This window comes from Belonocnema kinseyi, chromosome 2, assembly GCF_010883055.1.
Source record: "Belonocnema kinseyi isolate 2016_QV_RU_SX_M_011 chromosome 2, B_treatae_v1, whole genome shotgun sequence".
NCBI lineage: Eukaryota > Metazoa > Arthropoda > Insecta > Hymenoptera > Cynipidae > Belonocnema > Belonocnema kinseyi.
The window spans coordinates 43547226-43571556 of NC_046658.1; the positions used below are offsets into that span (position 1 = coordinate 43547226).

At 32.3% G+C, this 24331-nt stretch overlaps 1 protein-coding gene across 4 annotated transcripts in view; it reads left to right on the forward strand.

Moving 5' to 3' along the window:
* The window catches only part of LOC117167687, a 179145-nt gene that overhangs the window by 150241 nt on the left and 4573 nt on the right, over window positions 1–24331 (forward strand). For 3 of the 4 annotated variants that reach the window (XM_033352809.1, XM_033352810.1, XM_033352807.1), the window contains 6 exons: window positions 1095–1178; window positions 7768–7901; window positions 8010–8146; window positions 12016–12170; window positions 12534–12778; window positions 19429–19618. In XM_033352809.1, coding sequence (XP_033208700.1) covers window positions 1095–1178; window positions 7768–7901; window positions 8010–8146; window positions 12016–12170; window positions 12534–12778; window positions 19429–19618 — 945 coding nt within the window. The remainder of the gene's footprint in view (window positions 1–1094; window positions 1179–7767; window positions 7902–8009; window positions 8147–12015; window positions 12171–12533; window positions 12779–19428; window positions 19619–24331) is intronic. The other variant, XM_033352808.1, reaches the window with a different exon arrangement.

The window sequence follows — 24331 nt, forward strand, 5'->3', positions numbered from 1 at the left end:
AAGAGGGAGCTCTTCTTAATATTTGGACACCAAAATCATGTCGATACACCTTACCGACTGCGAGTAAAGCCACCCACGCTTTAACTTGACAGACTGTAACTAAATCATGAGCGAATAAAAAACAAGTGATTTCTGAAAATTCAAGTGAGCGTTATTGCATATAAACGTACAATTATTTCGCTTATTTCATATAGGGGAGTGTCCCCGGTTGTGCAGCAGGTTCTGTTTTTGTCTATAAGTTTTGATCGGATCATCCAATTTGATGGTTGAGATATCATTGTATACCTAATGTAAATATCTAACTTTCGCCGTAGAAAGAATATTGATACCATTGTAAACAGAAAAATTATGGACAATTTTTGGAAGATAGCTTTTTTGGTTAAACAAAAGTCTGTCCCCGGTTGTGCAGTCTTTAAAAAAACCCACTGAAATTGTAATAATAGGAAGTAAAACCAATAGAAATTACAAATTAGAGATCATTTCATTATTGTACAAGTCTTTAACAAGTTGGCACATCGAATTAAATACAAAATTATTCTCTTCTTTCATCATTTTTATCACTTGCTCCATTTTATTTCGAATGTAATTGTCTAAGTCCTAATTGCAAATATTTTCTGAAAACACCGAAATATACCGAAAAAATCAATTGCATGCTATTTAAAACAATGGAATGTAACAATAATGGAAATATTTAGCCATAACAATGTCAAAAGAATGACTGGGGACATGACTTCTGCAGAACCGGGTTTGACAACATTTTGCGATTGACTTCACAATTTGTTTCGAGTCAATTATTTCACCGAAATTCATTTTGTATGATAAAATACAGTTCGAACTTCGAAGAATAGTTTTTTAAGAAAAAAAAGGTATCTAAAGTTGACGGGTACAATGGGCGCACATGTTATAATTTTTCTTCAAACGTGAAATGCACTCACTTCTGTTTGATTTTGATTTGATTTTGATGCGAAAGCACACATTATTCGCATAAACTCTGAATTCTTATGCAACTTTCTACAGTGAAATGAAATTTTATTATTCTTAACTGTATGTATAAAACTGAAAATATAAAAACTAAAAATGACTTTTTCTTTTAGATATCGAGGCGGAGTGTCAAGACGACTACATGAAAATTCGGATTGGCTTCAATGGCTCATTCGCCGGTCTTCTTTACTCTGCAGGTAAAGCCTCCCGGAGTCATTTTGACTCTTAACGTATGCATAATGTACCATGAAAAGATGCATCATCTAGCCATCTGTCCCTAAGCAGCGACTTTTAATTTAAAAGATCGCCATGTAAATGTATTACAGTGAAACTCTTCAATAGCGTCGATTTTGGGGCTGACATTGCGTGGGAACTAACTCATCATAGTCCGCTTCGCTTTTATTTGTTCACGTCTGAGTGCTCGCCTGAGTGATAACCGCAGACCCTGCGCAGCTCCTGTCACACCTACCTGCGGCGCGGAGTCGATTCTCGGAAGGGCTATAGAAGGAAGGGCTATGGAAGGGTTCGCCGTATTTTCACGCTACTTAGGCAGGAGGGATCGGTAACCGCCCATACTCGTAGAAAGCTATCTCGGATATGCCGCGCTAATAAAGGAAAAGTAATGATCGTAAATCGATCGTCAGGACGATTAGTCGAGAGTTTGCTTTTTTCGTCGCGGCAGTCCGTGGTCTGGAATATCGCCGTTATTCTGATTCTGCGTGTTCCCGGTCGGTGTAAAGCACTGGAGAAAAGCAGACATGGATTCTCAGGTGGTCCGTAAATATCTAACGCTGCATCTTCCTATGTCGGGTTACCTAGGAGCAATGAGTCCTTCGAAGAAATCCCATTCCAGTAATCATCTCAAATTATATGGATGTTCACAAGAGGTCGTTCGCTCTTACATTTCACTTCCTTCGTCGGGCATGAATTGTATTTGATTTATTCCTACAGATTTACCTATTAATTATTAATTTAATCCAAAGTACATAACTGTTACCTTGAAGGTCTATAATATTTTCAGCAATGAATGATACATAGTATGATTCTTGATAGGGGCTCTCGCGGAAGTTTGATTTGTAAATAACCGTGATTTCAGTTCCATAGTTCCTTTTGATCGCTGCGAAGATAATATCCATTTTTACCGCTTTCGAACGGTAACTGACGTTTAAATATATGTTCGTATTCAAACTCAAATTTTGCAAGCTTCTATGTAAGAAACAAGAATTACTTTCGTCATTTTTATTGCTGGAGAGAGTTTTTGACTTTACCAGAACCTCGTACACATACCCTGCGTGCGTCTAATTCTTTTATATTGAATTGTTTTATTCGGAAATGAATTTCAATAAAATACCATGACATTATTTTTACATTCTCATCATTTATGATTGAGAAAGTATTAGAATTGTCGGAAATTTGACATCACACTTTTTCAACGGATCTCCACGTTTCGAGACCGATAACCGATAACACGATAACTCTCGAAAAAATGATCGAATCACATTCATCTTTAGCACACTTTTTTTAGGTCCTAAAATAAAGTACGAGTTCGTGAACCAGCCATTTTTCATAAAAATTCAAAAAGTGAACGCATTTTGAAAATTTTTGAGACCACTTTTTTCTGAATTTGAAAATTCTATGTACGGATAATTATAGTATTAAAAAGAACAAACAATTTCTCCTAATGACTTTTTTCGGTAAAAGAAAAATTCTCAGCGTAATAGCGTTTTCAACATTTTTTTAATCAACCGAAAATCAACATTTGAAGCCGAAAAACGCACGATATGAAAAAAAGTTAAGAGAAGAAAAACATTTATTTCTGAAAGCTCTAAAAGATTATCATAACAAATTTTTGGATTTTCTTGAAAAATCGAAAATTCAAATTTTGATTGCACAAAAAATAATGGAAAATAAAAAATTCCATTTAGTGGACAAACTATGCAGGATACGAAAAAATATGAATGAACCAAAATGATTATTCCAAAAAAGATCTACAGTATCGTTAAGAATCATCTCTTGATAGGACGCCTACTTTTTGTTTTATTCGTGAAAAATAACGTTGAAAAAAAATAAAATAAAAAAAAATGTGTGGAAAAACGACGAAAGTTACAAGAACAAAATCCAACAAAACCTGTTTAAAAATGTCTGTCGGAAATCGAGCGCGCAGCGCGAGTGTCACGATGAGAATGTGTACCTCAAAGCATACTCGAGCTTTGAGAAACTTAATCTTTGACTATACTTAATTAAGTAGACAATTCAGAATATGAAGACGCATATAAATATTGCCATCTAAAAGAGATCTTTTTGATAAAGTTTTTTTCAAGCATTCCAAATGCAAAGAATAAATATCCGAGCGCGAAGCGCGTGGTAACCTATTATCGAGCATGACAAAACGCGCATTAACACCTATGCTTCCACTTGCTACTGGTGTGAAATCTTTTGGGTGTTAAGAATGTCTAATCATATTTGGAATTTCTGTACAAATTTTTATAGAAATACATATTATATGTATTTACAAATTACTTTTTAAATTCAGTAACAATAGTTGAGTACATCAAAATGAAAAACGAAACGCAGAAATTGATGAAAATGACTAAAAATGTTCAGTACAGGCATCGTAAATACCATCCAAGACTGATTTATGTGTAACTATCTTCAATAAAAGTTATCTTATACTAAAAAGAATTCACATATATTTTACGCAGATTTCAAAAATTTTACAAAGATTTGAAAATCGTTCAAAGCATTTCTCAGGTTAAACAAAAATGATTGTGCAAAGATTTTAACATTTTTATCAAAAATGAAAAAACCCCTATATCACGGCCTCAGATTCTTACATATCAAAACGCGCAATTAAAAAGTGAAATAGAGAGATAAAAAATTATTTATGGTTCTAACAAGTTACTTGTTATATGTTCGATCGAGTGTTCAATCAGAGCAAAAATGTAGGAAAACCATATTGCATGAGAAGAATTAGCCCAAAATATCTTAAAAAAGCACATATTTCTAGATACTCTAGTACTGGAAGCAATTAACAGAAAGAAAAAAGACTGCAATTAATGAAAAGAAAAGGTTTTATCGTTATGAAATTTGTATTGCTTTTTTAATTCTTAATAAATGTATAGTGCATATATTTTCTTTTAAAAATGTGTTATGAAAGCTACAATATAAATTCAACTAACCTCTTTACTAATAAATCTAACTTGTCTCACCTGTGTTATATTATATAAATCATAATTCTTGAAACATTTTACAATTTTTTTATAAAAACAGATTTTCTAACGACAGAATATACATGTACGTAGAGGCAACAATCGCCGAGCAGGCTCATGTTGTCTATTTCAAAGACTAAATTCTTCCTATTTTTACTATTCTGTTATTTAGTTTTAGGTTTTTTCAAAGTTTTAATTGAGATACACTAGAAGCCTTTTCCCTGAAAAATACATATTAATGGTTTAGTTTAAAATAGATCAATTCTTCTCTTGACAAATGATCCACACTCAGTAATTTGTGGGACTAATTCTTCCCTGCTGGAACTAAAAGGAAAGAAATCCGATCACTATTAATCATTTTTTATCACTAAGATAGAAACGGACAAGGAAATTTTATCTAGCAAGGTATATTGGGTTCTATCTTTATCTTTCTCCATTTCCTATTTAGCCTGATTCTTTCAATTCCCTTTTCTTCATGCCTGCCACGGTCGTATACACAAGTCCCGGGACTCTTATGGAGGGGGAAGTACAGTTCTAAGGAGTTAATGTGACCGAGAATATGTCCAGGAGCATGGAAATATGACCGAGAATTTCTTTGATGAATGTGCTCTTCGGGAATTTATGAGAATTTAAAAATGCTTGAGTCGTGGAACTTAAACCGTGATAATATTCTTAAAAGTGTCAGATTAGACATTAGAATTTTAAAGATTTCTTATAAACATAAGACTGTTCCACGTGTTAAGACTACAGTTTCAATCTCTAAAAAAATTGTTCTTCGGACAATTAATGTACATATGGGGTAATTATTTCTTTGTATGATCCAGTTGTAAAGCTTCAAGTTAAAAAGTAACATGTTCGTAAAAGTTTCGAAATCTTTAGATTAGAACATAAGACTTTTTTAACTTGTTATAAAATAAACTGCTGAAAAAAAAACAATAAGCCCGATTTGTTTGAAACCTTAAAATGTAATAGTAGCGTATTGAATATATATATATATATATATACTTAAATACTTAAACGCCATTACTTAATATTCCGTACCAGTAAAATACAAATATAATAATTAATTCATACACATATATTTAAAGAGCTAGTAATACTTATCTAACATTTCTGCATTACTTAATTTTTATGTTTTAATTTAATAAGTCGGCTATAAAGAAATTTTGATATTGAATTTCAATAAGACTTAACTTTTTTCGTAGTTTTATTTTTATAAAACTTTCATTATTGCAATTCATAGTTTTTGGAAATAAATTTATAATATTATAAGGTTTAAAGATAAAGAAAATATTGGTAAAGGTAAAATTATCTTAAATTCTTTGTAAATTCGCATGTTGTCTTAAAATTACGGTCACAGTCACGGGAACTTTACTGGATTTTAAATGTCCAGGAATTTTAGAACTCTAGGACTAACTCTAGAATTCTAACCCTAATTCAAGCTTCCGGTTAATTCAAAAAATTGCCATTAGGGGCTGTAATAATAGAGTAGTGACAATTTGATTTGAAATTTGGATGTGAGAATGTTTAAATTATAATGCCAGAAATTTAACGAAAGTATATAATCTCGATAAAAAGAACTTACTGATAAGCAAAGTTGCTAATTGAATACTTCGTAAAAATATTTCTAAATCAAGATTCTAGTTGTGTCAGTGTCACTCCAACTTCAAGGATTGAAAACGTGTTAACAGTGTTAACATTTTCATACCTCTTACTACTGGACCAATGCGCCATGTGGCGCGGTGGAAGGATCGCGAAACTTTTTGGCTGACGTAAGGGAACTTCCCCCACCACGAGAGCCCCCGAACGTGTGTGTGTGTGTGTGTGACCATGATGCCTGAATATCCCTCGTATATCCCGGTCTGTCTCTTCTGACACATATGTGTCAAATAAATTAATACGTACAAATCGCCCCATACATTTGAAGTTATCCATGGGATTAACATGGCAGGAGCTTTTTGTTTTTAATTTTTTAAATTATTCTGCTGTGTTAATTTGAATTGGGAAAGCGTAGCAAAGAAAGTTTTTTTGGAAAAATCAATTTTTAGCTTACACTAGTTGTTCGATCAGTATGTTGATTTCTAGATGAAAGCATTTTAAGTTCGAAAATAAATGTGTCTTTGTACATTTGATAAAAAAATTTAAATTTTTTATTTAATCTGCAGAGGCAATAGCATCTGTGCCTGAGTAGGGCGCTGTTCCACAATCAAAACATGTAGCGCGAATTTTTGAGCAAATAAAGAAAAAGATATTGGACCAAAGAGGCCACATAGTATGTACCATTTATGCCCACCTCGGTGAGGTCCCTTACCAAGTGACTTGGACATGCGAATCTTTAGTCAACTAATATACGCAATTGCTCAAATATCTAACCATGTACGCGAGGTATTTAAGGATGAAGAAACATACCGAACTAAGAGTGTGCATTAAGTTTTGCCAAAAACTTAGCCATTTATGTTCGAAAACCAGCATTCTAATTCGGGAAGTGTATGGTGATGAGTATATGAGTGAGATTCAAATAGAATAGTGGCTTAGGCTATTTAAAAGTGGTCGTACTGCAGTGGAAAAAGACCTTTCCTGTAGCTCGCCCGAAACGACCAAAATACCTTGAAATGTGAAACGAGTTCGAGCGTTCTTAATGTATGAATAAAACGTAAAGAAAATATTAGTTGGAAGAGTTTAGTTAATAAACTTAAACCTCGAGTTTCCCTTTTTTGTGCTGTGCAAAAAGCAACTCCTTGAAGCACTTCAACTCAGGTAAAGAAATTAAGAATCCACCTTGACAGTTGCGTAAAAACTGAGAAGATCAGACTTATTGGCCTGCAATGGCCAATAATGGTCTTTGGAGACTCATACTTTAAGGAGTGCTTCCGAAAGTGGAAGGATCACTGGAAGCAGGTTGTGCCTCCCAAAGGGTAGTACTTCGAGGAGGATACCATCGACATTCGCTAGAATTAAATCACACTCCTGGTACACCACAAGTACGGATACTTCCCGGATAGGCTCATATCCAAAATATTGTTGAAAATTATTTGCGTTTAATTACAGAAATGATTTAATGTCTGAGATCAAAGAAAATTATTATGTATCATTTCTGTATAAGGAAGATATGTGGGTTAGATCCTAGCGTGTTTGCGGTTTGGATGTGGAAATTTTCGTTCTTCTTGTAACTTCTGTTAAACTTTTCTTTATCTATCGTATTGAATAATTAATCAAAATAGTTTTGTAAATACAGGTAAAATTTTATTTAAGATTTTTAATTCAAAAATTTTCATATGGGGCCTCTATGGTTCAATACCTTAAACTTTAATAGTTTTGGGATGCACGTGTATAAAGTTTCCATAACGTCAACAGAATGAGAGATGAAGGAAAAATAAAGTAAAAAATAATAAAGAATCAACTGCTCAGGTTCCTTATTTTCTACTATAGTAACATATAATACTATAGTAAAATTTAGATACGATTAATATGTGGAAGGAGGGTAATTTGGAATTCTAGAGCACAAGGCAGAATGATCACTCGAAGAAGATATCGATCTTGAGACAACGGCGTGAAAGACCATTGTTCCTAATTGCAGGTTACTCCTATGATCCAGACTGCATGTACGTTAACGGGACGGGTCGAGATTACTATGAATTCTACATTCAACTCAATCGATGCGGCACTCTCGGTGAGAACACTCATCATCAGGACAGTAGGAAAAATCCCACGGTAGGTGAAGGTGTAATCACTTCCGCGCTATATAATTCAGAAGGAACACAAAACTTGACGAGATTGTTAAAATCGTTCGGGACTTTAATTAGCTTTATTTATTTTCAGAAAAATTTAATGTGGAACACCGTTACAGTACAGTACAATCCTCTCATCGAGGAGGAGTTCGATGAACATTTCAAGGTCACGTGTGAATATGGTTACGACTTTTGGAAAACTGTCACTTTCCCATTTCTTGATGTCGAGTAAGTTACCTCTACTAGTTTAATGTCTTTACTTTATTTTCTTCTTACCCATATTTAATTGTTTAATTTCATTTCATTGATTCCATATATATTACTGACAAGCCAATTTGGACAAGCACACATTTAAATACATAAATGCAAAATTTAAAAAATTTAATTAAAGAAAGGGCGAAGAATAGAAGTTGACCTCAAAACCTCCTCCTTTCTTTTCTTCATATCTTCTCTTTCAAAGAAGTTAAAGATTTTAATGTGTGGCCTAAGGATTACGTTTCCTTTTTACCTTTCTCCCCTATTCCTTTTACACATCTCACTGCACTTATTGGGTAGGGGGACCTGCAGTTTAAGTTGTGTTCCGAACCACCAAAAACCACCAAGACTTTCGGAGATGAACAGTTCCTTGCTAAACAAGTCTTCACCGCGTGGTACACCAAGGCGCTTTTAGACCAGTGGTCGACACGCTCTGATCTACTTTCAGGGTAGGTAACTACGAGCTTGGCCAGACCATCCCTTTTCTCAGGGGTCCTTTGGTAGAAAATGGGGGAAAAATTTGAGATTAAAAAATTCGTAAATTTACAATCAGTGATTTAAAAGTAATATAATTGGAATTTACGTATTTTTCCGATTCCAAAGACATGCGATTTATCTACAAAGGTTAAAAATGTTAGAAGTATTTAGTATTAAATTGAATATTAAGCTGAAGTTTCTTGATATTAAACCTCTTCCAAATTTTCAACTTCTCGAGGCAAGTAATATATTATTGGAATCAGAAAAATTGGTAGATGCTGATTATGCTATTTTAAAATCGCTAGTTGAAAAATTAAAAGTTTTTAAATTTCCTCACTTTGACATGCATGTGGAAAAAGACCCCTACTGGAGTAAGCTCACTCACACTGAGGTCCATGAATAGAGCGAAAAGTAGTAAAAAAATTAAGTCGGGACGGTCGAGCCTTACCAGACCTGAAAAGTGAGAAAAAATTTTGCCGAGCAGTGTTCTAGGATTTCCAAACTTTTTCCCTTTATTCCAGCCTTTATTAGTGCAAATATTAACAGATTTTCAGTAACTATTTTCATTTTTTTCTAATTATATAACGAAATTCATTCAGCTAATTATAATATAATTGAGCCATGTCTTTATAATTTCAGTTATTGCAACAGGTCTCAGTCTCGAGGGGCTACTCACTGAGAAATATGGAAATCTTAAAACTATGAATGTGGCAGTCTCAATCGAATTCTCAGCGTATGCATCACCAACGTTTGAATGTTTCGTGGTGTGAATGCTCCACACTTGACGAAAGATTTCCAAGATTACTAAGAGTTTCTCAAAGAGTTCTCCTAAGATTTCGAGCGCAGCAATGCGAGATTTCTCAGTGACCAGCCCCTCGCTTAATTTGACAACAATGAGAGAGTCATTCGTGTAGGTATACCAAAAGTAGGGTATTATCTCAGTAGGTTGTGTATGCTTTTTATTTTGAGGGTTTCACTTGCTGCTTTTGTAAAGGTAGAGCTAATGACATGCAAGAAAGGTAAATATTTTATCATTTTCAATGGGTATAAATCCCGGCTGCATAAAATAAATAAAGACTACACTGAACGAATCCTTGTTGTAAAAAAACGTGTAAAGCTTTCATTAAATTAAACTCAACAAATGAAATAATTGATAGTAATTTTGAATATAATAACGAAGTGGGCACCGATAAAGTACTAAACAAAAAAAAAATTAGCAATGCCATGAAAAAAATCATTAGACAATCTTTTTGAAATGTCATTTGAACTTGTGCATGAAGAACTAAAAGTTCATCATGTACAAAATTTGACTACTGACGATATTACTTGTATGCACGAGAAAAAAATAATATATGTCGATTTCGAAATTGGTATTCATACGGCTATACGTGCAGTTTTGAATAATTTTATTATTATAAATTATTGTTGATTTCATTTAGGTTAAAGTTGGTGAAGGAAAGTCCAAGAGCTCGGACTAAGTAACGCATACAAATACAAAAAATCAGAAATAGGTTCTTTTTTTAATATTTTGGTCGAAACTTTGCTAGAAGTAAGAAAAGAAATGTTTTGAGTAGAGAGGCAAAGAAGCCTCGAAGGGGAAACGCACGTGGGACTAACCCTAGCCCGTAACTCGAGAAACTCTCGTCACAATTTTTTTGTGATCTTCCGTCAATGTACGTGTTGAATATTTTTTTCCTATGAAATGATTGAGATAAAAACATTTTTGCAACACCCACCTCAAAATTTACTACTTCTATGCCTCTAAAGTCTAAATGATTTGCAAACTGCTTCAATTCAACGGACTGTGCGAGAACAAGATTGGAACATGCGCACTTTAAAACGAATTTATTTTGCGAATCGACACAATGGGTCCGCATGCGAAACTTACAGATAAGTAACTTTGCACGCCAAAAAAATAAAAATATTGTTAAAAATTTTTTTAAAAAAATGATACAAAAATTTGTATGAAAACCATCATACTGGATTAGGAATATGGTGAAATACTGTGTAAAGTTTCTGCAGAAATTATAATGTAATACACGTACTTATAGGTGATTGCTGAGTTATGTAATTAATTGCATCCTTCGCCTTCGGCTCATGCTACAAGGTTCACAGTCAGCTGCAATCACGTATTTTGCGCACTGGTATCACAAATGTCGTTTCTCTTTTTCTAATGTAAACTAAAGCGTAATATGAATAGTTTGAATGTCAACACTTCAAACAGTTATCACAGAATTTTTAATATTAATATAATTTACATTATACTTCAAATCAAACTATTAGAACGAAATTTCATGGGAAAAGGGTATGCCACATTCACATTATCGGTAAGACAAAAAAATTTGTTTCCGTATAGGTGACCAGTGCAACGATAATTTTCGTAAGTTTTTCAGACATAAAATGCCTTCAAACTAAATTTGGGGACATTAAACAAGAACTTAAAGAAATGAAAAAAATGTAGATAACCAATCCTAAAAGTTTTCGAATGCCAAATGAAACTTGAGACGAAATTTCATACTTTTATAACAATTTTAGCAAAACTTAAGTTTGACATAAAGAAAGTTCATACAAGGAAAGACGATATCCAAAAAAATAAGAAGAAAGGGAATTTTGGAGATCAGAATGTATAATAAGATTATTTATCACAAGAGTTAAATGTTGGACATTAAACTGAAATTGAAGTTTTAATTTAATCTGCATTTAGTTTCTTTATTTGATTCCATATGTAACTTCAGCACTGAAACCCTGTTTGAAAAGTATTTTAATAATGGCTTTATCAAAAAATGTGAAGGGTATTTCTTCTTTTCTTCGTCAAATTCCTGGAATCTGGTTTAATTGGAAGATGAAAGCTGGGTGAGCAATGGGCATTTAGTAAATCGTTACGGGTCTGTTATTACATCTCCACCTCTTTGGAAACAGAAGTTACTCGTGAGCATCACTTATGATGGACTTTCGTGCATAACGAAGTTCGACCAATGCAAGCTATGATTATAGACTCGCGTGCATAGTATGATGAGCATCGAGAACTAAATGATTTCATGAGCAGTAGCGCGAAGGGAAATCATTATGCTCATTATTCTCATCATAGTCCAAATACTGAAATAGTAGAATTTACGAGGTGAAACACTAATGAGGCAATTCTGCTTGATTCTCGACTGTTTTTCATGGCTTCAAGTTTTCTTTTGGAATATATGTTGTGGTTGCTTCCAAAGAATGCTTGAGGAACTCGTCCATTATCTTTGATTTATGTAACTTAATTGATCACAACGAATCTCTTCCTTATTGCGAACTACATTTAGCTCAATTCTGAGCTGAGTTGATCTACAATAGTTTTTCAAGAAACCTAATGATTTTTTTTTCAAAAGGGTTGCCACGGGAAATCCAGTAGTCTTCACTTTGCAACCACCTGAGTGCTATATGGAAATTAGGTACGGATATGGAACGACAGGTACGAGAGTTGCTGGACCAGTTAGAGTTGGAGATCCACTGACGCTCATCATCTACATGCGCAGCAAGTACGGTATGTCCTGATTTTTGCAAAAAAGTGAAGTTTTAGAAAATTAGCTTCATTATAAAAATATCTTTATCATTTCTTAGTAATAAAATTACTATACACAAGTCACTTCCAAGAACATCATTTAGACATTCCAACGTTTACTGGATGCCTCTTATGTAATTTCTTAAGAGTAGTTAAATTTTACAGAAAAAGTTCAAGCCAGTGAACTGAGTGTGCACCTTTACGATTCTGCTTATTCTGATTTCTGACACTTACAAGTTTATCATTATATTCCTAGTAATGTTATTAAATTTGGAGGAAAACTTTCTTTATAAGATTTTGAGGGTTTTATACATTTTTTATTCATACTGTCGTTCAATTACCTAGCAGACGGCTTCGACATCGTTGTGAATGACTGCTATGCGCACAATGGTGGGAACAAGAGAATTCAGTTGATTGATCAGTTTGGATGCCCGGTTGATGACAAACTCATCAGCAGGTTTCGAGGATCCTGGTCTGAAAGCGGACTTTTTGAGACGCAGGTCTTTGCGTACATGAAAACCTTCAGGTTCACGGGTTCTCCGGCCCTCTACATCGAGTGTGATGTGCGGATGTGCCACGGACGATGTCCGGTAAGTAAAGTTACGGTTCGACCAGAGTTCCCTTTGCGTAACGATACAGGACGAAAGAGGAGGAACTGTGGAGACAGTTTTCCACTGCTTCATCCACTTAAAACTATTACTGTTACGATTAATATTAAGATCGTGTTCACACCTAGTAGAAATTCAAATTAGGAATTTAAAAAATTAAAAAGCCGAAATCAGTTTGCGGATACGCATGGAGCAGCCGCGTTACACCATAGGCTTGTCGCAGGTTTAAACTGCTTAGGTGGGGACAGAGTGGGGATGAGCGAAACTGAGGCCTCATCGCCACTGAAGCAGTTTAAGACAGCGACCATGGCGAATAGATATAAGGAGACTAATCTGTAATGCATGGACTTCACCAAAAAACGGTCACTTTTCTGTTGCCAGAAGTACGCACGCAATCATGTGTAAAATCACACTTACGTATAATTCAAAACTTTCCGAGTGTGGCGCGTTAACCGCACCTAAAAATGTATGGCCGCCTCCATTGTTTTGTTTTGACAGGTCGCTTGAACAATTAAATAATTAATAATCAGACAGGATTTTGTGAAATGTTTGTGGAATAAAAAATTATTTGCCATGGAAGAGGTAGGTAGTATGTTTATGAAATATGAAATTGCTTTTACCAACACTATGCGTGTAAGAGATATTCGTCGCGCTCGTAACAAAAACAATAAACATGCAACTTACACCACTCTGAAACTCTTGTACACTATACATTTAAAACCACACTTATTGGAATCTTTCGCTTATATACAGCGATTTTTAATTTTAACATCCTTGCCTTTATTCACAAAATATTAATTGTTCAATCATTATTTACTTATATTTGAGTCGCGTTTACATCGGGGGCCATATTTTCTTAAGTGCGGTTGACACGCCACGCTCGGGAAGTTTTGAACTACACGTGAGTGTGATTTTGCACATGTGTGTGTGTGCGCACTTCTAGCAACAGAAAAGTGTTCATTTTCAGTTCCACTAGTTTGGTCTCCTTATGTCTATTCTCTATGCTAGCGACTACCGTGTGTATTCTATAACTCTATACTCTGCTCACCGAGAGAATAACCTATAGATGCGCATCTTTACATATTTGGGCTAAGATGCTGTCAAAGAAGGAGTTGTATGAACGAAGGGGTCCAATATTGAAGCAAGCACTCAACTTTTTATGATATACACTTTGAGGCTTCTCGAGATAAGGGGGTGATGAAATTTGAAAGAACGAAAGTACTATTATGTGATTTTATATCGGCTGCTCCTAATGAGACTGCTCCTCGTGATTTGTGTTTATTATAATTATGATACCATTAACCCAAGTACCTTTCTAAGAAAATGTAAACACGCTCGGTTCTAGCCAAAAAATGTATGGAACAAATGAATATTATATATAATACTTCACACTACAGTAAAAATAAATATTTAAAGTTATATTTGACTTAATTTCAGATTTGACTTGAATTAAGGAAGTACCTGAATTTAAGTGTGCAAACTATCTTGAATAAAGCACTAACTTTTCTTAAATGAAAAATCAGCATTTTTCTACTGGAATAAAGTAAAGTATCCTCCTAAATTTCAATATTCAGTTCTGAAAGTAAGTTGAAGGCAACCGGAAATAACCTGTAAAGCTTTCGTCACCTAAAATAAAGGAATATGCCTTTCCTGAATTTCAGGTTCGTACTACCTTGCGTGACGTTACAGAACGCTGGCGCTACTATACAGCTCGTGGCCATTTATTCTAGTCGCATCCTACTCCAATACTCCATGTCGCGTTGGTCAGTGTCGACTATAATACTATGTTTCCATCATTCGAGGAGTTGTCGTTTCACAGATTTAAACATGTGCTGCAGCAAAATCAGTTCCAGTTATCAGCCAATATTTGGATTATTAAACCCATTGAAATAATTAAATTATTACAAAACTTTTTACTTCGCAACGTGAGCGCCCTTTCAATACATTACGGAACGCAATTGCCTAAAGATTTTGGACCGCATCTGCCCCCAATATACTGTTTTTTTCCATTTGTCCTACTTTTTCTGTATTTTCTTACAAGTTTGAACCCAAATTTTATATTTTCTAAAACGGATAACTATTATATAAGAACAGCTGATAAGTGTCGGTAGGGCTTGAAAAATTCCTGGTTTTTAGTAAGAATAATACCCTTAATTTCAGTTAGGATACTGTATTAACTTCAGGTTATACTTGCTTTCAGTATACATATAATCTTAATCGAAGATCGAGCATACCTGAATTTCAGGTCATGCCTCCCTGAATTTCAAATAGTCCCGACCTGAATTTCAGGAATCTAATTCCCTTAATTTAATGTTCAGATGTCATTCTTAATTTCAGATTGCCTATGTTTCTTTTTGTGACACCTTAAAATAAGCCCAATTTTCGACTTAAATTAAGTACTTTTTTTTGCTGTGTACGTGTAAACTATGCATAATATTTCCGCCTGGGTACATCCACACATCTTTTCAAACAAGCTTTTGTGTTTGTATGGCTTTTAAATTACTTCTTATACCTATATAGCTTCATATACTGATTAATTTTCTCTTGACACATATTTAAATGCAACTCCTGCCCTCTAGTATATACAAATTTGTATTCATTTAATATAGAGGGTACGAGTTACGTTTTTATTTACAGCAATTGCGAATCACTACACTCTCATTAGTAGCAATTGCAGGCGTTAATCCGCGGGGGGTATGTCACATTTCCCCCTGCCCCCAAGCCTAGACTAGAATTTTTTAAATAGTATATTTAAAGTTTATTAAAATAATACGGGAATGCGAATTTCCTCCTTGAATACGGTTCTAGAGAAGGCATCAATTCCCAGCGTCTACCTGTCAGATGTAGCGTGAATTTTATATCATGTAGTTACGTACAGATGCTCTGGTGGAAGTATATATTAATGTTACAGTATATTCCCAACACTAACAATGTCACTCTTGCGTCGTATCCACATGCGGCAAGAGAATCTGACTGCCAATGTAGATTCCCAACTATGTAATTCTCGCATCCAATCAGGGTCTCGAATTTCCTCATGGATGCAAGAGACATCATTTTATTATGAATGACCATTTAAGGTATAAAAAGGGAGCGAAATCTGCTGATTGCAAGACTTGCGGGTAATGTGTTTACGTTTTGCTAGTTAGACTTTTACGATTTTTTTCGTTACAGTAGCTAAGTTTTGAAAGCTTAAGATATTGCTAATTAGATGTAAAGATCACAGAAAACATCAATAGTGGTAGTGGTATGTCTTTTATTTCTGCATTCTGGCTATTTTACTGTGACTATAGATTTTTAGTAATTTCGGTATTGAATTTTAGTGAAAGGTATGCTTTATATCGAGTTTACATCCGGTTACCTGATATTTAAGGAAAAATGTGTGTAATAAAATAAAAATTGTTCTTATGTTTAAAAAAAATTAAGAATAATAGAGAGTTCAATGTTTTTATTTATGAAATAGAACAAAAGATAAAATTTTTCAAGTTTCTTACTTCTTCGCTTTTTTTAAAAAAGAACGTGTTTGCCTTTATGTTACCAAAAGTAAAGAACTAGTAATTGCATAAATTTAAAAAAGAATTAAAAATTATAGGATAGTGATATTTAAAAATCGAAAAATTAATTCAATTAAAAAATAATAACGTAAAAGTATAAAAATACCTCAAAAAGGGAGTAAAAAACTTCGGAGAAAGCTCACTATTTTGGTATTTATCAATATTTTCAAAAACATTAAAATGTGCTTACTGTATTGCATAGAAATCTAATTAAAAGTCTTCAAAATCGGAATTATTGATCTATTATATTTCAATTATTTCTGTTAAGAAAAATTATTAAGCTACCAAGCACGAAATACTTATTATCATTCGAGGATCATAATTATATTCTGAAATATCATAAACCAAGTTGGCCGCTGAACCGGGACACCAGGAAATGACTAGGAATTCTTTGAGACCGGAAAATGACAGTAAATTTATTTTCTGACCGGGATTTTTACAAGTTTTTAAAAGAAAAATCTATCCAATCTTAAATTCTTTATTATCAAATTTTTTCATTTCATATCTTCATTTTTAAGGGCACATTGTAAATATAAATTAATCAGTGATATTTGAAATTTAACTGTAGTTCGTGTTTTCGAAATTGAACAATAATGATTATTGATTTTATAGGCTGATTCTAAATCTGTTAAAATGAAAGAATTTAAAGATTTTTACGTTAAACTTTGAACTGTTTCAATTCGAAAGTCTTAATAGTTTATCAAATGTAAGCTTCCAAATGAAATTTTAGAAACTATTTGTTGTTTCATTCAAAAATATGCCGCTTTTAACGAATTCAATTTGAATTTTTTAAATTAAGAACGCTTTGAAACTGAATTATTTGAAACAGAAAGCCTTAATTCAATGAAATTTGTGAGGGCTCAATTTAAACTTTGATCATTACAATAATAATTTTAATTGCTCTAACTTAAAATAATTATATTTCTAAGTAATAATGTTTTCGCACTCGGTCAAAAGAAGATACTACTGATTAAAATGAATATGCAATGAAACAATAATGAATTATTTCAAATCGACAGTGATGCTCTGAATTGGATAGTGATGTTACAAATTCGGTGGTACATCCATTTGAATCAATAAGATCTGATTCTTAAGATTTCTTGGAAAATTGATAAAAAAATTTATTTTGAAAAAATAATTGCAGGAGGATATTTAAAAAGATTGTAAAAGATTTCCAAAACTGTAAAAATAGTAATTCCTAAGATTTGAAGGCATTTTTTCGCAGAATTTATTAACATTTTAATTTGAAAAATCGAATCATTTTGAAAGATATTTAAAAGTTAAAATAAAATTTTAAATACATTGTAAACAATCAAAAAAATGTAAAATAAAATGTAGGTTTTGGAAGATTTTGAAATAAAATTATGTAGGGTTTTAAGGATTTTGAAAGGTTTCAAGATAATAAAAATTGTTTTAAGGTCCCCAGGAACATTTTGAGTTATTTTTATTAAAAAATATGTCAAAACAAACTATGATGTATAAATAAAAATTAAACAATTATTCATTTGCAACTTAAAATTAAAATAATTTACTTTCTAATTTATGAAGTGTTCAATTGAACAATTTGTAATCTTTCAATTTTTAATGTTTCTAACTTAAAATTTCATAAAATGATATAATTGTGAAAATTTAGAAATGTGTTGAGTCATTCTTCAATTTAGAAGAGTAAAAATGATGATGTGCATTTATAATTGGGCAAAGTCTGTGGTTACGGAATTTCTGGTAACGTTTGCCCTGAACAAGCTAAAAATGGGGTTGATAAATCTTCCTTAGTCGAGATTTGAACCGGGAATATAAATATCGGAAAAAGAGGAAATATACGCCTAAATTTGTATGTTTGCAAATAATCTTTTTATATTTTATGCTACACTTAGTACATATTATGAATATATTATGCTGATTGATTAATAATCATACCATGATATACAAGATGCAGCTTGTAAATATAAAAATATGGTTTCTATTTGAACATTTGTTGATTATTTTTGTAACATTCATCATTAATATATTTATATAATTTATAATAAAAATTCAAAGCGAAGAAATAAATTTTAAATTATTATTAAAATCCCCCTTAAGATTGAAGGGAGTAGGAAATTATTGGATGGCCCTCCCTCCCAAAAGCCCTTTTCTGGATCCGCGCATGAGTAATCGATATAAGTTCAAGCATGTTACCATCTAAGCCACCCTGCCTCCATTTTTCGTAGACAATCTTTAATATATTTATAGGAATAGTGAAATGTTAAATTTTATCACATTTCAGCGAAAAAATAATGTACCAAAATAGTGGAAATGGAACTCAACTTCAATACTAGTTAACTATTAGAATTGAAAATAACAATAATTATTTTTGGATTAATTTAAAACGAGAGCAGTCTAATTAATTGCATAGAGCCACAAAAAGAAAGTGGCCTTAAAGCATGGTTTTGCAGCATCAATGTTGTATTTATTCGAAAATAATAATCAAAATAGATGCAAGAATGCCCCAAAAAAACTACGCTCAGCAGTATTAGATCATCAAAGTTATTTTTTGTTTAGTTATAAACTATTTATTGAAAGAAAGTGGTTGTAAGAGGATTGGGTACTTTTTATTGTTTAATGCTGATACTTTTTTAAAAAAAATTTACGTTTTACATATCTTAATACGAAATTATATAGACGTTATTAATATTTATTCATCTTTCAAACTAATTTTTTAACAAATTATTGCTTCGGATTGAACAAAGTAGGTATTCTTTCACTGAAAATAGGGTAATTTTGATGGATTTTTAAAGCATTTTTGAAGAGTGTAGATTCAAATCCCAATACACCAAAATAGTGGTTTTTGGAAATTTTTATTCTGAAATTGTAATTTTTAAAATTAGTTTACCTTTTAAACAATATTTTCTCTCGTTAATTCATTCCTGCTTTCTGCTTAAGATGCGAAAAAGTTACTAAGGAATGTAGAATTGTTGAATTTTTTTTTAAAACTCATCTAGATAAGTAAACTTACTTCTTAGTTCTTGAGATTCAAACCATTTTCTAAATTTTATTAAACATATTATCTTCATAACTTCATATAATATGTAAATTGTCTTGCAGAGTCAACCATGCCATTGGAGAAACGCTAAGAATGTTGCCAAACGCTCGGTAGCAGACATGATCTCTGGACCATCAACTCCAGCATCCAGTTTATCAGAAAATGTAAATCTCTTCCAATCACTTCGAGTATTACAAGAAGGTGAAGCTGATACGGAGCTCTTCCAAAATACGACATCTTCTTCACGTACTGGTAAGTTCATCAATTTCTTTCAAAACGTATAATTCTCTCATTACAGAAATATCTAGGTTTTAATATCATAACGACGTGCCCAAATGAGAAGGCTCCATCGGAAAAACAATATAAAAAATCTACCCGCAGCGCGGGCAGATGCTCGTCGCGCGCTGCATGCACGGCTCGCTTCACTCGCAAGTTTGAGCGCGCCTAGGGCGCGCGATTGTTAATTCTAGCGCTTCGCGCTCGATGTTCTATTTACCTCGCGCTATACGTGCTCGGCCTTCACATTTCTCCCATATTCGTGCACAGACATTTCAAGACTAAACATTAATCAACACGGAGAAAAATAGATGTTAGCACAGACTATCTAGACATTAATAGGTAATATCTTAGCGATTTAACTAAGGGACAGAAATCTAGATACTGAAGTAGGGCATCCGTAGATATTAAAAAGAAGATTTTAACTGACAATATCCAACATATTAAAGGGCAGAATTAAAGATATTTAAGAAATATTTTTAATTGTGCAAAACTTACCTGTAGAGCATGCCATTTTCTATAAAATGCAAAAGAATGTTAATATCGTAATCCTCTGTTTTGAAAATTCGAATCCTCAAGCATTCGCCTTTTTGCATAATAATGCGATTTTTGTGTTAAACAGATAGCACACTGTTCAAGGCTAATATGAAAGATGCCTGTAGCTGAGTCCTCAATTTTTTGAGAAAATTAGAACGTATCCAAACACTTTTAATCCATTTTACACCAAAACTAGTACAATAGACATCCGAAAAACCACAATACACACGATGAAAGCTCAAGATACAGACAAAATCTTTTGTCGCCACGCCACACGTCAGCGACATTGCTCCGATAAAATTGAGCTTTTTTAATATCTTAGATATTAACTGTTAATATCGCATATTTTATACTTTCAATATAAACAGATATTGCCCTTTAATATTTTGTATGATGAATACAAGATATTAGATAGTATGCCGTAATATCTATATATTATGGTTAAATATCCAAGTTTTTAATATCTGCTTTTCAATATCTATTTTTCTCCGTGAATCGACAGCTATCATCTTGCGATTGCGAACTCTCTTTTGTTAAAGCTCTTTCGGTTTTACCGAACACATTCTCATCGCGTATCTCGTGCTCCGCACTCGATTTTGACCAAAATGTCAAATTTTCTACATTGTGTTCCACAAGTTTATATCAAATACAATACATTTTTATGTAACTCGGTCTGGGATTGGGTATTTATATTTTGCAAAATCAAGAACAAATTGTATTTATCGTGACTACATTAATATATATATATTTTTTTTTTATTTTGCATTCAATTTTATTCTCACACTGAGAAACTTTGTACAGGAAAAATTACTAAATTAGGTTATAATCGAGGGACCAAGGCGATAATTCGTATATTTTGATACAATAATTGTAGGCTATGCTATTTTTATATGAAATTTTCCTATTGATAATACGAAGTCTTAGTATTTTTTATAGTAAAATCCTAGATAGGATAAATTAGTAGAGACATAATTAAATTATATAAAAAGAGGAGAAGTAATAAGTACCTAAAATAACATAAAAGACTAAATTTGTAAGAGGAATTGCTATTGTCTGTAGGAATATGAATTATACTATAACACTTTCTATTTTTTTGTATTATGGAGTAAGATAAATTTGGAAGATCCCTCTCGAATATTAGTAAGTGACTCAGCAAGCGAGTCTAGCGTTGAACCGAGTGCAGCCTAGCATAAACGATGACAGCCGATCAATGCTCTAATGAAAGTCCTTAAATTTATCAATCACTCAATTTGGTTTAATGCAAAAAACTTTATTAAAATACATTAGGATAAATCGAAAAGTTACAATTGAAAAACAAATTTTCCACAGAGAGAAAAAAATTATTTTTCAACCTCGATATTAGGATATTTGGTTGCGTTAAGATATATTGCTTAGAATTTAAAAAATGCCATCACTGTGAACAATTAATAAATAATTTAATGCAAGTCAATTTGACTGCTAGAATTTACTTGATAAGAGCGATAAATTTCTGCAACTCATTATCTAGTTTAGCCGAATGGAAAATCGCCGTCCTGCCGCGCTGGAGACCCGTGTTCGATTCCCACCACCGTCACGTTAATCACATTTTTCTGTTTCAGCTTGTAATATAATATTCCTGCATGTATATAATAATGTATAAACTATATATGATCGTGTGTACTGTGTACAATTTCAATTTAAATAAATATAATAGTGCAAAAGAGTTCAAAATTCGATAATAAATAAGTCTGCATTTACGTCGTATGCTCATGTAAACTGATACGTATCGTAACCTTCAACGCGACGCGGCATATGTTGGGTTTATTTTTTTCGTCTGCTAAATCTGACTGCAATAATTTTTACTAAGTCGCTTACTAAATCAGTGCGTTGGTCTCTCTCCACGTTACTACTAATAGTCCTTTGCAAATATTGCAATCTTCTGTAGAAATAAATGTAACATTTTTTAATTTTATTCCAATGAATTTTGTAGTTCGGCATGTCGTTACTACTCGGAGTAGTAAACATTACAAAAGTTCCCCTATGTCCCTCCATTGCAAACTAAAAATAGTAAAATCTAGTCTGATTTTTAGCAAATATTGCAGCAAAGGTTTCTCGGTGTAGCTGCGCTGAAACATGTATCATTTTAATAAATTGATATCATTACAATTCATAATATATATGGAAATTGAAACAGTCTTATTCATATTGCCGTGTTTTTATATTTTTTTATTTTGCATCTTGTTTTTTACGATTAAAAAAAACTATGCTTCCTATCAAAAAAATATTCGTACCAAATTTGTAATTTTTTTTTGGTTGAATAAATTTTGTCTTACTTTCGTAGATTGTATCGTTGTACTCGAATATATATTTTTTTATTTTCAATGTTGTTTTTTAAAAATAAAACAAAACTAATTATCCTACAAAAAAGTAATTCCTGAAAAATTGTTATTCTTTTTTAGGCGCACAATTTTTGACAATTTTTCTCTTTTCGTATCTTGTTTTGTTTACCACAATATGGAGTTATTGCTTTTTTTAGATTTTTTGCGATAAAAATTTAAATTTTTTATTTTTTGTTAACAAAATTTAAAAAGTTGTTTAAACAATCCTGTAGGACCTTGAAAAATTGACGTTTTTCTTCTCTTGACTTTTTCCATTATCACGCTTTGTTTGGCTTCAAATTCTAATTTTCCTTTGGTTTTTTTAATTTTGAAAATGCTATAACTTTGATAATTTTTATTTTATCAAAAAAAAAAAAAAAAAAAAAAACATGAAGATAAATAGTTTGTATTTTGGTCTACTATAAATAGCTGTCGAAAGAATTTTCAAATATAAAACAAAGTGGTCTAAACAGTTTTCAGCTCTAACAAATACCTTCTCATTAGGATGAGAATGTAAAAAGTGCTCTTAGTTACAAGTGAAAAAGTGCTTCAGCGTTTAGGGGGCTGATGTTGCCAACACAATTTATATGGGATTTACGTCATGCGAGTTAGCGACTTTTTATTTTGTCTCCACGAGTTAGTATCTTTTCATGTGGTTTCTCCGAGATAGAACCTTTTTATTTGGATACGTCGACACGAAATAATCTAGGCTTAAGAGTTTATTTTTAATTCTTTAAAGTGGCTACAATTCCAGTGGGAGTGTTCAAAGTTTGAAGCAATTCTAATTTTATCATTATTATAATATTAAAACATTTCCGATTCGGGGTAGGCCTGGCTCACTCGGTGAGGAGGGGAGTAATGTGAGGAAGGAGGTATAGGTTTTTTAGATTAATCTAGAATATACTTAAAGTATGAGATTGTATCAGTTACCATACATTTTTATACTTCGGAAAGACAATGATTGATCACAATCATAAGTAAGATTTTTAGCCGGGAAAGACTTAATATATTGTTAAAGGATTTTCAATGTATAACGTTCAAAATTTGATAATTTCATGTTGAAACTTAATAAATTTAATAGACATCTGGTGTGGATTTATGGCGCGTTCAAAATTTCGAGGTTTTCTTTTCATTTATGACGTACTACATGGGAACCGTATAAAAACAGGAAATTAAATCCTTTAAATTCTGCTATGAATATTTTAAATTGAAAACCTTAGTTGTTGCATAATTTAAAGCTTCAGGTCCAACATATTAAATAATTAAAAATAGCGTTAGAAACAAAGGAACTTTTTATTGTTTGTTTCTCTTTACCAGCCCCCTGCCTCGACCGTGTATGTGTATGTAGTAGTAGTAGTTTTCTTACGATACGGAGGAAAAATGCCACAAAAATTAGGTCTGACTTTTTCACTAACTTGCATTAAGAAAAAACAAAAAGTAATTAAAAATTTGTTGTTGTTTGAAAAAAAATGTAAAAATAAGAGTAACTATTAATAATTATTAAAAAAAAAATAAGTCATAAAAATATGTAGTTTAATTTAAATAAAATTTAATTTTGAGGTATATTTTGAAAGCAGTTCGAACTTCATACTTCTATGATTTATTTTGCTGATATTATTAATTGTATTGTTTTTTTTAGTTGAAAAAAGTTATTTATTGTTAAAATGAATAATTTAGCTAATGACAAAATTATTTAAAACATATACATGATCAGAAGAATTAATAAAAAATATATCCAATATAAATATAATAATAATTAAAATATGCAAGACTGCAACTTAAGTTGCAAAGTAAA